This window comes from Lotus japonicus, chromosome 6 (genome assembly GCF_012489685.1).
Source record: "Lotus japonicus ecotype B-129 chromosome 6, LjGifu_v1.2".
Taxonomy (NCBI): domain Eukaryota; kingdom Viridiplantae; phylum Streptophyta; class Magnoliopsida; order Fabales; family Fabaceae; genus Lotus; species Lotus japonicus.
In genome coordinates this window covers 56,283,983-56,298,590 of record NC_080046.1, presented here as the reverse complement: position 1 = coordinate 56,298,590, position 14,608 = coordinate 56,283,983, and the positions used below count along the sequence as shown (strand labels likewise).

The window sequence follows — 14,608 nt, the reverse complement described above, 5'->3', positions numbered from 1 at the left end:
TTGTTCTATTAATTATAATTTTTAATAGTTATAATTTTATAAAATTATTAGTTTTAGTAGTTAATGTTTTCTAAAAGTAACTTTTTAATTATATTAACATTGGTAAAATACAATGTAAGTGACAAATGTTTTTCAGTCACTAAAATAGGAGTGGAGTATATATTTTGGATAAGAATGAGGTGAAGTATCATTCTACAAAAACTTTGAGGGTGGGAAATGTATTTTACTATTTTACATATTTTGATACGTAAGATTCTTTTTAGATATTAATTGGTTTACCTAACTTTCTTCTTACACAATCAATAAATATATATTATCGCTGCATTGTGGAGGACACTTAAATTTTCTTTCAATAAGTACTCTTTCATTAGTTGATCACATTATGACCCCATTCATTCATTATTTTAGCTTGTTCATTCTAAAGGCCACAGAGTAATAGAATATTATAGCTCTAGAGGATCATGTATGCACGCAAAGAATCATTCTTTGTTAAATTCTGCGCATCACTGAGAAGAATGATCACGGTTAGATTCATATTTGATTGTTTTTATTCTTCTCAGTCATGCGGAAGATCTCACAAGTTTATATATGCTCATCAGCGGCAAAAAAATTATATCTTAGTATGGTTCTACGGCTTAGACGTTGTATCCGAAGGTGTGATCCTCAGTTATAAAGACGCTCTCAACTTTGTTATTTTGACATGAAAAGATTACTGTGAAATAAGAAATTAAATTGATAAATTTGATTATGTGTGAGTTAGGAAAGGTTTCAGGGGAAAACGATGGTTTCTTGTGAAAGAAATTAAAATTATTTTTATGTGTTTTTAATTATCAAATTTTGTTATCATAGCATAGGCATTTATTACAATAACATTTCCTGTACAGTGAAGAGAATCAGCTATTCACAATGGTTTTCACTCAAGGCAAAACAAACTCACATATATTTACTGTAGTAATGTAATCCCTGATGTAAATATAATATGTAGCCTAAGCCTGTGGCAGATGAATTTATTGCAATCATCTAGCATGTGGTTTGGTGGCATCATAACTTGACCAAGCATGCAAGACGAGCTTTCTTTGTTGAAATACTAGTCCAAAAACTTGAAAGGATATGAATGAATATAAACAGTAAGTTGAAGCTCTTCCTACAAGGGGATCCAGCCCTGTTGATTATAGAATTAAGGAATTAGAATGAGGGCAATATCATGTCTAGTCATTGTTTTGTGGAAATAAAAAATAAAGGTTAGATGAGTTTATCTTACCTTGATTAGTCCCATCTCAGTCCCACAAAGAATAATGTCATTGGCAGCAAGCATGCATGTTATCTTGCTTCCTGCTGATATTCTCCCCAACTTCTTTGGTACCCCTCTCAACCAGATCTGGTTTGAGAAATTGGTCTCAAGTTAAACAGTTGATTTGCTGCCTTTTGGTTAATTTTGATAGATGTAAAGATTTTCCTAGGTTCAATTTTGGTATGGGGTAAAAATAATAGCAAAAATTTCATGGATTAGTTTTATTGGTGAAATTTTTATCTCCATTTTGTGGATCCTATCAGGTCTTTTTGTACATCAAGTGCTTAAATTGATAAATTTTCATGAAATAGGTTAAACTACCTGAATGTTGTTTGCTGATGAGCTGGAAATTAGGTATAAGAAGTCTTCTACCACTTCCATGGTCACCACATTATCTCCTTTATCAGTAAGCATTGAAATTTGTGGTTTCCTAGTTCTTTTCCATTCCTATATAATCCATATCCATGTCAGTCCAAAGTAAAAAGCTTCTGCAAACATCAAAGTTGTAGTTCTCTCACCTTGAATGTTGTGCCTTCAACATGCCTACTTGCACTATAGAGGCAATCTCTGTATGCTTTGATTGAATTTATGGGCTTGCTTTGCTTCCTCCAACTCCTGGTAGGTGGTTTGATTTCTAGTTCCCGATTGTATGTTGTGGAATATTCCTAACAGAAAGCTTCATATCAAGCTTGTATTCTATTGTTACTAGAATGCATGTCAAGCTATAAATACTAACCTGTATGCTTGAATCTGTGCAGCCAATGTATAACTTTCCCTGAGTCACTGTCATGCACTTTACACGCTTGCCTTTGAATATATCTCTGATCACTCTTGATTCATTAACAAGCTGTAAACAAGTTTTTGTTAGCTAAATCCTGAAGGTTATCAAAAGCATGTGTGTGATCTATCTTTGAAGTTACAGTGCTAAGAGCAACATATATATATATATATATATATATATATATATATATATCATGGCTAGTTTTGAAGCATCACCTTTATTCCCTGGCTTTCAGTAATTGCGAAAATTGTTTCACCATGTGTACGTAGATGATAAACTGATTCCTTCAAGGCTATTACTTCAACACACTCCAGTTTTCTCTGGATCATTTTCCACACCTGTTTCATGCATGACATTGTAAGAAAATTAGTATATTTTCGCTATTAGATATCTTGGTAGGGAATAAAAAGTGGTAACCACAGAAGAAGTTTAACCTTACCTTTATGGTTTTATCAGTGGAACCGCTTAAAAGGCTGTCTGATGGTTCATGAACTGAAAAACATGTCACGGACTTCTTGTGCTCTTTAATGTCCCATACAAGACTGGCAGAGTGTCCTCTAATATCCCACACCTTTTTAATACACCAACAACAATGGTTTTACTTTTTCCATACAGAAAATAAGTGCATGTTTGGTAATCTTTCTACAATTGATTCTGAAGCCAAAATCAATTATGGGAAGAAGCTTATGTGACTAGCTTCCCGGTGCCAGTATTGATTCTAAGGAAAGAGAAGCTAGTCCAAACATGCTATAAATAACACCTCAATAACCAAGACTTTCAGTTTTTTATGACTCGGTAAGTAGCCACATGATTTATCATGTAGTTTATAGATATAAAAACTGCATAACTCTTCCATTCAGATAAATTTTTATTACCTTGATTGATCCATCTGAATATCCACTGAATAGCAGTCCCTTGTAGTATATGAGAGAGCAGACTGCTATGCTGATGTTGTGGCCTACCTCAAGGATTTGTGAGTGAACACAAGAAATACGCTGCTCTTACCACCACAGTGACATCCCAAAGTAAACCAGTTAGTTCAAGTTAGTTATACAAATTAAATACACAGCAAGATGTTCAAGAGAAAATTACAAAAGTACTTAACTTCTTATATAATATTGATGCAAGTGTTACAACTTGGTACATGAATGAGTACTTACTGATATGTTTGGAAGCAAGAAATCAGCCACTCGGTGTAATTCCTCAGCCATCCAAATTACATTTGAAAGGCGTCTCAGTGATTGTTTCACTCCTTCTGAGAAATGCATTAGTTTTTGCTTACCTACATAAAAAATGTTGTCTGACTTAATAGAGGAAATGGATAATTTTTTATCATGAAGTACTCACCATTCAAAAAATAAAGCAATTTTCTCTTATATTACACAAGAGATATAGTCTACATGCAACAAATTTCTAACTCTATGTAAAACTCATGTCTTTATTAATATTGCATGACATTTGTTAATTGACATGAACCAAGGTAAGGACAATACCCTTTCCAGAGGCATAATTATACATGCAAAGACATGCTAGAAGTCTTTCTTCCAAGTCCATCCCAGGATGCAGAAATTGCTGAATTCCACTTAGTATAATCTCAGATGAAGAATAACTGAGGCTGTCTGGGCTTTTTGATATTTGGCATCCAAGCCATGCAACGGCTACAAGGCAGTCTCTAGAAACCCTTTTCACCTTGCTTCTTAACCCTTTTTCTAAAGCATGGAAGATGGAATCCCCAACACTTATGATACATTTGGCAATTTTACTGCACCATAAGTCTATGCTGGTATCCTGCATGTTATGAAAATTTCCATCTCCTTAATTGCATGATGCACAGCACTAGTCAAACATATGCTTTGAACTTTATGCCACATCAACTTTTTGGAAGCTCACCTGCAGATTCTGATCCAACCAGTTGAAGTTTCTTATCATATTCTGATGATATGAAGACGTTAAGCCTGCCTTTCTCAGCAACCATGCAACTGTATATGGTTCCCCTGTCCAAGCATATGTTCCAGCAAGATTTGATAGAATGGATGCAGATAATGTCTGTTCTGAGCTTTCAACAGATGTCATTGCGCTGACTAGGATCTGCACTGCTTCTTCTCTGAACAAGCTTTTATCAGATGAGTTCTGCATGATGTTTTTGTTTTGTTAGTAAAGACTGAGTCCTCAACTTTCACATAGTATATTTCTCGATCATTTGATCAAATTGTATATATCCAAATCTAAGATTTTTGTGAAAAGAAGAAGAAAAGTTACTACGGTTTATATCATTTCAATCACATTATATATATTATTTAGTGACTTTAATTTGTGCCAAATGTATTAGTCCCCTTTGTGCCAAATTATATATATATATATATATCCATTTTTATGGCTTTGTGCCAAATGTATTATTTAGTGACTTCAACTTCATACACCAACTTATAATGCATGAGATCCAAATGATATCTCCTTAGTCAGTTAATAACCTTGGGTAAATTGAGTTAGCAAAATGAAAATGAAATGTTTTGATACTAAATATCTTTGTCCTATTGTATGAGTTTTATGACCTGTAAACTTAAATTGTTCTAAATTTAAAAAGTTACCAACGTGTCTAACTGAAGCAATATATTAGCTGCTAAAATCTGGTGTTCAGGTTGTAATTGATGGGCACAATGCATTAGTATCTGCTTAATATTGATGCCTCCTTCTTGCAGTATACGTTGTAGCAGACTAATAGCTGATGATCTGGAAGAAAGAAAGAAGAAAAATAATAACTAAAACTTTCTATGGACTAGGATTAAAATAATATATGAAATGAAGCATCAGATAACTTGTTAAGTACATTTATTTTACAAATTTTACCAAAATAAATTCAAATAAAATGCAATTTGGAGTATTGGCTATGTTTTATATACCTTGGTACACAAAGGATTTCATGAAAAAATTCAAGTGCCATGCATTTGGCACGGGTGTTTTCCGTCTGTAGAAGGTGGATGAAGGGAGCAAGAGGAGTGAATTGTGAAACATACTTTCTGCATTGTGCATCAAACTGCATGCATTTTATAAGAATGGTGGTCAAAGAAAAAAATTGTTCTAGATTATCATTTCTAGCAAATTCTAGAAGTCCATTCAGAACATGAGGGGAACTGATTGTGGCCAAATGCATGTTATTTGTCGCATAGTCAAATGACGTTACTAGTTCTTCAATGATCATCAACGATGCTGCATGCGGTGTCAGATGCAGTGACTCTGGCTTACTCTTGTAACCATTTGAATTGCAAACAATCTCCACTAGTATTGGCAGAAGTTCCAATGTTTTTATATCTATAGGAGATGGATTTATCAAATATATCAGAATTGCTGCCTCATGGACATTTTGTTTTAGAGCACTTGCCAGATCACACAACCTTAAACCTTTCTTCTTGACATCTTCTATAATTGACTTGTTCCTTGAAACTATTGTTGTCAGAATAGATACTGAAGCCCTTAGTTCTTTTTCCTCTTTGGAGGTAGAGATAGCTACTAGAAGTTCATCCAAAATCACATCCTTTAAGGACGCATAAGTAGTGTCAGATGAACTAATCAAACTCTCATAAATAGTTGCAATGTCTACAGTATGTTCTTCACCACTTTTTCCTAATGCCTTTGAATATTGTAGTCCTGAAATTCTTCTAAGGGCATGCAAGGAAAATCTTCTGGATTTTGAACAAACTTCATTGAAGTTTAGTAGACTATATAATGTTTCCAATTCTGTCTTAGAACTTTCTTGATGACTTATCTGGCTGAGCCTATGTTTGCCAGCAGTTGTTGCATGATCAAAGAGATGGAATTTTAGTGGCTGCAATGCTTCCTCAATTAATTCATCCTCTGCATGGAAAATTATATTTCTTGTTTCATCTATGTTCTTCGAGATAGATAAAGTAACATCTTCTATGGACCAGGTAAATCTGCTAGAATCAAGCTTAATTATGCTTCTTTCATATAACTCTTCTTGCGTTGGATATTGAGGAGCTTGAGGCAAACCAGGGTTTTGATGTAGCTTCCTGTGCAGGTCAAGAATATTAACTTCTACAAGACATGTATTAATTATAGCATTGAGCAGCTACCTACTGCAGGCTTAGATATGAGATGAAGTTGGAAAAAACAAACAAAATTCAGGTGTTAAGGCTTTGTTTGTAGGCCTAACCTGTCATATGTTTCAGGTTGTAGATCATCTGCTTTTGTTATTGTGGTTCTGATGTGAAAATTTCTGTCGTCCACTTTTTCCTGAGTATGAGCAGAGATGAGTTAGCATTCACTTTGTTGAAAACCTAAACTGAATCTGAGAATTGAACTGAAAATATTATTCATTGAAAGGTGAAGATTACAAGAGTTTATCTCAGTATTTATACTGTGAGAGAGACTTGCATAGCAAGCTACCTAAACTAACTATAGTTAACAGTTAGGCTAACCATAGTTAGTAACTAACCGTAACTGACTCATAACAAACTCAACTGACTAACAAACTTAACCAGCTTGTAACTAACAGTTACAATGTATATAGCAAAGCATAATTGCTTTATACTCTAATAGACCCCCTCAAACTCAAGGTGGTTGAGAAAGAAATTTCTCAAACACATTGAGTTTGTCCCTTAAGGCTTCAAACCGAGTAGGAGAAAGAGGCTTTGTAAAAATGTCTGCTAGCTGATCAACTGAAGGAATGTGAGTCACAAACAGTGACTTGTTGAGAACCTTCTCTCTAACAAAGAAAATATCTAATTCCATATGCTTAGTCCGAATGTGCAAAACAGGATTATGGGTTAGAGCCACTGCACCCATGTTATCACAGTAAATTTTTGGAGTTTGGAAGGGAATGTGTAGCTCCTGGAGAAGAGACTGAACCCATAGAAGTTCTGCAGAAGTGTTGGCCAGACTCCTGTATTCAGCTTCAGTACTAGATCTTGCAACCAGGGTCTGTTTCTTAGAGCACCAAGATACTAGATTTGGACCAAAAAATACACAAGAGCCAGAAGTTGACCTCCTATCATCAGGATCTGACCCCCAGTCAGCATCACAAAAAGCAACAAGGGACACTGGCTTTGTGAGAGAGCAAGGCTTGATCAGTAGACCATGATGACTTGTAGCTTTGAGATACCTGAGAATCCTTTTGACAGCTTTCCAGTGCTCCTCTAAAGGCTGACTGAGAAACTGACACACCTTGTTTACTGAAAAACTAATTTCTGGTCTGGTCAATGTGGCATATTGCAAGGCCCCAACAATGGACCTATAGAGAGTAGGATTGTCAAAGTAGTCAGCTCCATATTTACTGAGCCTAGCTTCTCCAACCATAGGAGTAGAGATGCCTTTTGCTTCTGCCATATCTGCCCTTTCCAACAAATCACCTATGTACTTGGTCTGAGTGAGAAGCAAAGAACCATTCTGCAAATGATGGACCTGAACACCAAGAAAATAGTCCAGTTGACCCAACTGTTTGAGTGAGAACTCTGAGTTTAAGTTCTGAACAATTTGCTGAACCAAGGGTAGAGAACTGCCAGTGATGATTATATCATCCACATAAACTAGGATATAGATACAACAGGTCTTGGTGTGAAAGGTGAAAAGGGAAGGATCACAACAGCTGGGCTTGAAACCAAACTTCACAAGAGCAGCTTTCAATCTTTCAAACCAGGCCCTTGGGGCCTGTTTAAGGCCATAAAGAGCCTTATTAAGTCGACAGACTAGGGACTTATCTACATGCTGAAACCCTGGAGGTTGTACCATGTACACCTCTTCCTCAAGAGCACCATTGAGGAAGGCATTGTTCACATCCAATTGGTGAATATGCCATTTCTTAGTAACTGCCAGTGAAAGAATTAATCTGATGGTGATAGGTTTGACCACAGGTGAGAATGTCTCTGAATAGTCAAACCCTTGCACTTGATGATAGCCTTTTGCAACCAGCCTGGCCTTATATCTGTTAATTGACCCATCAACATTTTCTTTGACTCTGAACACCCACTTACAGCCTATAGACTACCTATGAGGGGGAAGAGGAACTAATGTCCAAGTGTTGTTAGCAAGCAGAGCATCATACTCAGCTTGCATTGCAGCAAGCCATTTTGGATCCTTAAGAGCTTGTTTAGTTGTGGTAGGCTCAGCCTGTGTGAGCAGCAATGTAGGGAATAACCGAGGCTTAACAATGCCAGACTTAGCTCTAGTCTGCATTGAATGAACATTAGTTGGTGCAGCTACAAGGGGTGCAGTAGGAACTACAGAAGCAGCTGGAGAAGTTGTAGGAACAACAACTGAAGGTGTTGGGGCAGTGGTAGGTGCAGGAGAAAAGTGAACTGGCAAAGGGGAAGGGACTTGGCCAGGAGAGGCAGAAGGAGAAGGTAAGATCTGAGGTGGAGTATGTATCACAGGAGAAGGTGACTGAGTATGTGGAATTATAGAAGAAATGCCATGAGAATGCAAAACAGGACCAGGTGATGAAGGAAACATAGTAGGGAAAGGAAACCTGAACTCATTAAAGAGTACATCCTTGGAAACAAAGATTCTACCTTCTGCATCAAGACACTTATACCCTTTGTGTGAGGAAGCATAACCCAAGAAGAGACACTCTTTGGATCTGAGGGACAACTTGGACTGATTGTAAGGCCTTAGAAAAGGATAGCATGCACTTCCAAAGACTTTAAGAAACTTATAATCTGGATGAGTTTTGTATAAAAGAAAATAAGGACTAACATTGCCTAGAACTGAGGTAGGAAGTCTATTAATGAGAAAAGTTGTAGTTAGAAAGGCATGATCCCAATACTGAGAAGGCATATTAGCAGCAGCAAGTAAGGACAAACCAGTTTCAATGATATGTCTATGTTTCCTCTCTACACTCCCATTTTGGTGATGTGTATGAGGACAAGTGTGCCTATGAACAACACCTAGAGAAGCAAAATGAGTGGAAAGAGGTTTGAATTCTGTGCCATTATCAGTTTGTACAGATTTAATCCTAAGATTAAACTGCAATTCAACCATTTTCTGAAACTGAATAAAGACACCACAAGTTTCTGATTTCCTTTTTAAGGGATAAATCCATGTAAAACGGGTAAAGGCATCCACACAGGTTAGAAAGTAAGAGTAACCACTAGAAGATTCTACTGACGCAGGACCCCACAAATCAGCAAATATAAGCTCCAAAGGAGAAGTATAAGTTGTAAGAGAAGAAGAAGATGGTAACCTATGAGACTTAGCCAAACAGCAAGAAGTGCAAACAGAAAATTTTGCTTTATTAGGTATTGGTATATTACAAATGGATAAAGCTGAAAGTAAAGCCTCATGATGAGGATGACCTAGTCTACCATGCCAAAGATCATAAGTAGTAGGCACAACAGTGGTAGATTCTGAGTTATTTATGCTAGGTACATTAGAAATAGTAGAAGGAAAACAAACAGAAAAGGCTGAAGCTGGAGACAATGATGAAGCTGGAGTGACACTCGAAGAAGAGCCCTTGAAGAATTTGGAAGCATGCATGTTATCAAAGGAGTACAGGCCATCTGGTCCAAGTGTCCCTCGAAGAAGCACTTCAGAAGTGTCCTGACATTTCACAACACAGTAAGTAGAGTGAAACTCAAAGAAAACACCATTGTCCCTAGCAAACTTGCTAACACTAACAAGATTTTTGGTTATAGAAGGAACTAGAAGAAGATGTTTAAGCAGAAAATTAGTTTTAGCATTATAGGGTGAAGAAAATGATGCTGAACCAACTGAGTGAATTGGCAAACCTTGGCCATTCCCCATGTAAACATGATCATTACCATTCAATGAAACACTATCATTGACCACTGAAGCATCATTGGTCACATGATGTGTAGCTCCAGAATCTGGAAACCAACTGCTCAGATCAGAAGCTCCAGAAGTTGATGACCCTGAGGTAGAAGCTGGAAGTGCAGTAAGCATAGCCTGAGGTGGTCTTCCAGTAGGAAAAGCAGGCCTGGAATGTCCATGAAACTGTGCAGCAGAATATTGATGAGTAGGTACTCCAAACCCAGGCATTGCAGATGACTGTCCAAACATAGAACCAGGACCTGAAAACTGCTGCACATTCCCAAATTGAGATGGAAATTGAGACATTCCAAAGTAAGGAGGGTAACCGAAAGAAGGCATCATCATCTGAGGCAGAGCAGCACCAAATTGTGCTGACATAGCAAAAGGTGAATATGGTGAAGCAGTAGATTGCTTTCCACCCGTGCCAGAGGATGCATTTCCTCGATGATAACAGATACTAGCATCATGTCCCCATTTGTTACAGATCTGACATTGAACATTACGGCCTCCGCCGCGTCCTCTGCCTCCGCGACCACCGCGACCACCAGAACGGTTATCATAGCCACCACGATTCCGATCATTATAGGAATGATCGTCATAGCTCTGACGATTGCGATCCTCAAACTTGGAATCGTCATAGCGATTGCCGTGTGAGGAAGATGACGAATCCACAGTGCCTGAGCCAGATCCAGTTGTAAGATGCACTGACGGAGACGACGATGTCTGCACCGGAGTCGATGACGGTGGCGACGGTGTCGATGGCGCCGGCGACGCGATAACATGAGTAAGAAGCGCAGAAGCTGGAGTCGCAGCAAGCTGACGCGAACGCGCACGCTCCAGACGAGCTTCATGAGCGATGAGAATCCCTTCAACTTGCGAAACGGAGCAGGGAACATCGCGATTGTAAACAACAGTCATGACGGAGGAAAATTCCTCAGGAAGACCATCGAAAATGGACTCCAGATGCTCGCGATGACTGACAGGGTCGCCAATCGAAACCAAAGCATTGACAATGGTCTTGATGCGCTTGAGATATTCACTGACAGTCTTCGAGCCTTTGTTGATGGTTCGTAACTCAGTACGAAGCTGCGTCGACTGCGCATAAGAATGCGCATGGAAGAACTCGAGGATTTGCGCCCAAACTTCCCAGGACTGCGTGCAATTGACCACAGTAGGAAGAACAGAGTCAGAGAGCGACGAGAGAAGCCAAGTAAACAACGCTGAATCTTGCTGAATCCAATCAGTGTAAGCAGGATTCTCAGTCGCACTCACGCGATCTTCTTCTGAGAGAAAACGAGGAGGAATCTCTGGATCCGATAGAAAACGCTGCAATCGATGAGAACGAACAACGCCTTCAACGATTTGGCGCCAGGAACGAAAATTTGTATCATCAAGCTTGATCGAGATTTTGTGTGCTAAGCTATTGGAAACACTGTTCTGTGCTCCTGGATTTGCTGAATTTGCATTGGAAACACTGTTCTGTGCTCCAGAATTGGCTGAATTCTCTGGAATTTCAGCCATGGCGAAAGAGAAAGGAAGAAATCAAGGACCTAGAAGAAGAAAGAAATCAAGGACCTAACCGAGCTCTTGATACCATGTTGAAAACCTAAACTGAATCTGAGAATTGAACTGAAAATATTATTCATTGAAAGGTGAAGATTACAAGAGTTTATCTCAGTATTTATACTGTGAGAGAGACTTGCATAGCAAGCTACCTAAACTAACTATAGTTAACAGTTAGGCTAACCATAGTTAGTAACTAACCGTAACTGACTCATAACAAACTCAACTGACTAACAAACTTAACCAGCTTGTAACTAACAGTTACAATGTATATAGCAAAGCATAATTGCTTTATACTCTAATACACTTTCATAGTCTTATAAACTTGTATTGCTTATAGGACCAAAAATTGACAAGCAGACAAATATTTGGAAAGAGTTATGTCAACAAGAGATATTTTGAGTAGGTACCAGGTCCCTTTTGTCTCTGAAATCGCCATAGCATGAATCTACTGATGCTGCTGTTTTAGATTCTTTGAACAAATCCTTGAGGCATATTTGGTCTGAAATTGTTTGTTGCTTTTTGTAGTGACACTGAACTGAATTCAATTGTTTGAGGGCTTTCTCTTGACCTTCATATTCAGCAATATCGATGAAACTTTTTGAGTCCTGTCCGATTGTATGCATCACATCTTGAAGATCAAGTGAGTGAACCTTCTCATAGTGGATATTCATATCATAAAATTTGGGGAAATAAAAGGAGGGAAAAGAGAAATTGTGGACATATATAGTATGAACTAACACTCTATGTGGCCGATTGTATATTGTAAAAATTGGGAGCGTTTGAGTGAAATGAATTAGCTATGCTAGTAAGAGAAATAAATAAGAACAAAGCTTACCGTATTGCAGTTTTTGAATCTTGGTTCATGTTGAACTGAAGTAGAAGATACACACTTGGTATTTGGTACATCCCTGTCAATAACTCCATATTAGTAAGTTATTATTAGATCATACAGTAATATTCCAAAATCCAATGTCTTGGCTTCGACAAAAAGCGCCTTATGTGTTTCTTACCATTAAAATCTTTAGGTTCTTCTGTTATCAGGAATTTGTCATTAATTATTAGAAAAACAACAATGGATTGTGATTGAAATTAAAATTTCTATATTCATGCATGTTTGGTAGGGTTGTGTATGAAACATATAAAATATTTCAATCAAACTATTTAAAAATCAATAATCATCAAAATTAGCAGCAATTTTTTTTTCTCTTCAAACCTCCCCATTTGTCAGGAACAGTATTGTTAGAAAGAGTCTACAAACTTAAATAATACTGCATTTTGAGATTTTAGCTTCTAGTTTCTTCCTCAAACTATTGAACTTCAGTTCATAACTCATGAGGTTGCTGTTATGAAGCATTGTTTTTAATGTGAATTTGTGTTGAACAGCAAGAATGAATCTTACATATAATTCACTGATTGTTGGTTGCTGCAATAACTGCGCCACCATGGAGTCTCTCCATAAAGCATGACCTGGTAATACACAAGACATTCCTTGTACCTCCTTGCCACCTCCCTAATTGCTTCACTGGTTTCATCCTCAGAAGCTATATCACAAACAGCTTCCAGTCTTCTACTACCTTTGTTTTCCTGCTTGTTGGGGAAAAGACTTTCACAAAGCTCTGATGCAAATTCTGTCCAAACAATCTTTGGGGAGACCAATACTGCTTGTAGAAAATGCAGTGCTGCCTGCCATTCATCTCCTTGCAGCTTCCTAACCACTGAGAGGTAAAAGTAGGAGCAGCAGACCAAGTAATTATTTGGAATTGTGGCTGTAACCTCTTCCTCATCAAGCATTGCAGGAACCTGAAGCATTTGTTCTGAATTTGTTAGCAGAGAGGTTCTCTCTTCTTCTTCTTGCTGTTGTGATTGAATTGCAGTTTCAATGCTTTCAATCCCCCAGTAAAAATTTGACAGCACTGACTGCTCAGAAAATTCAAAAAACTCCTGCTCCTGAATCCTCAACTTGGAGGTGCATCTCAATTTTAGGGCATTCCTGGCTTTATCATTCTCTATGATGCCATGAATGTACCTGTTTATTGAAACAAGCACCCATATGTATTTGAGGTCTAACATCTCATAGTCTTCAGATGATATCAGTGAGAGTAATGTTGAGCAATTGAGTGTGGAAGATGATATGAGTTATGCTAGTTTTGTATGTGTATATTTTTTTTTTGTGTATAAACAAACGTCTTGTATTAGCTCACCTTTCGGATGCTAACTATTTTAGACTCGGGATTTAATCACAGTTAAAACTCTTCATCCCTCCCTTGGAAGTATTGTGCGAGGTTGTACACAAGAGTTCTTCCTACACACTCAACGTACGTTGCCAACTGAGCTACCCTTTTGTGTGTTTTATATATGTATGACAAAGCTTTCATATTTAGCTGCATCTGGTAGAAGTTTCGTCCCGTGAATGTATAACAAGATTCCAAATTTCATTGGGGCCTTTAATATTGTGTTGCAACCAGACAAAATAAAGACCGTTGCCTTCTTGAGAGGGAAAAGGGTGGAAACAAGAACATTATAATGCTCCACTTCACGTGTACCTTATCACTATGGCTTTTTTCTTTCTCTTTATGCTTCGTGCTGATTTCTCCATAATACTAAATGCTCATGCATACTTTTATTTATAAATGGATTGTTCACTATCCTAGTATCATTCATGTGCTATTGTGCTGTGTGGGGATGAAATCTAGTACACGCCAAGAATTTGTGTAATAAAAAACAAGTTGTCAAATTAGACTTAATTACACATTTTGTCCTCCTAATTTTGGTGACTTACTTTAGTTTTCACAATTTTCCACTCATAGTCTATTGATTCCACAATTTTGATCCAATTATTTTCTTAATTGTGCAAACAATGACTGAACCCCTTATAAGTAAAACGGTCCTCATATTTGAACCTTAAGAGCGTGCACTATCCAAGGGAAATACGCACTTAGGGGGGTTTGCAACATCCGCTAATATAATAAGCAAACATTGTGGTCTGTGGTAGTCTAAAACCCTACTAAACGTGTTTTTTCAATTCGCATCCGCCATTAAATGTGTATACTCCTTGGATGTCATGCGCTGCAGAGGTTCAACAGTCATTAACCTAAGTAAAATGAGACAATCGCCTCCTGTGCAAAAACATTCCCTAATAAAATAGTAGTGAAAAATGTTGTATTTGGCGGCCTTAAAATTCTTACACA

At 37.6% G+C, this 14,608-nt stretch overlaps 1 protein-coding gene across 3 annotated transcripts; it reads right to left on the bottom strand.

The window, feature by feature from the left end:
- Positions 1-788: 788 nt before the first annotated feature.
- Positions 789-13,853, bottom strand: LOC130723367 (putative E3 ubiquitin-protein ligase LIN-1). 3 transcript variants are annotated; one of them, XM_057574374.1, is made up of 17 exons: positions 12,820-13,853; positions 12,256-12,328; positions 11,828-12,070; positions 6,244-6,323; positions 4,973-6,100; positions 4,661-4,802; positions 3,963-4,202; positions 3,566-3,860; positions 3,233-3,354; positions 2,948-3,067; positions 2,512-2,643; positions 2,288-2,410; positions 2,028-2,138; positions 1,810-1,956; positions 1,613-1,738; positions 1,262-1,378; positions 789-1,162 (listed from the first exon to the last, which is right to left on the bottom strand). In XM_057574374.1, exons 1-17 carry the CDS (start codon positions 13,488-13,490, stop codon positions 1,145-1,147), a joined length of 3,888 nt encoding a protein of 1,295 aa, XP_057430357.1. In that variant the 5' UTR covers positions 13,491-13,853; the 3' UTR covers positions 789-1,144. The 3 variants fall into 3 exon arrangements, with proteins under 3 accessions (XP_057430357.1, XP_057430358.1, XP_057430359.1); XM_057574375.1 differs by having other exon boundaries at positions 801-1,162; positions 11,828-12,025; positions 12,820-13,850; XM_057574376.1 differs by lacking the exon at positions 12,820-13,853 and having other exon boundaries at positions 801-1,162; positions 11,828-12,048.
- Between the last annotated feature and the right edge of the window lie 755 nt (positions 13,854-14,608).

Coding starts and splice junctions, on each gene's coding strand:
- LOC130723367 (XM_057574374.1), bottom strand. CDS start 13,490: ATGTTAGACCTCAAATACATATGGGTGCTTGTTTCAATAAACAGGTAC. Junction 12,329..12,819: donor CAACAATCAGTGAATTATAT/GTAAGATTCATT, acceptor AGTTATTGACAG/GGATGTACCAAATACCAAGT. Junction 3,861..3,962: donor GGTTGGATCAGAATCTGCAG/GTGAGCTTCCAA, acceptor CATAACATGCAG/GATACCAGCATAGACTTATG.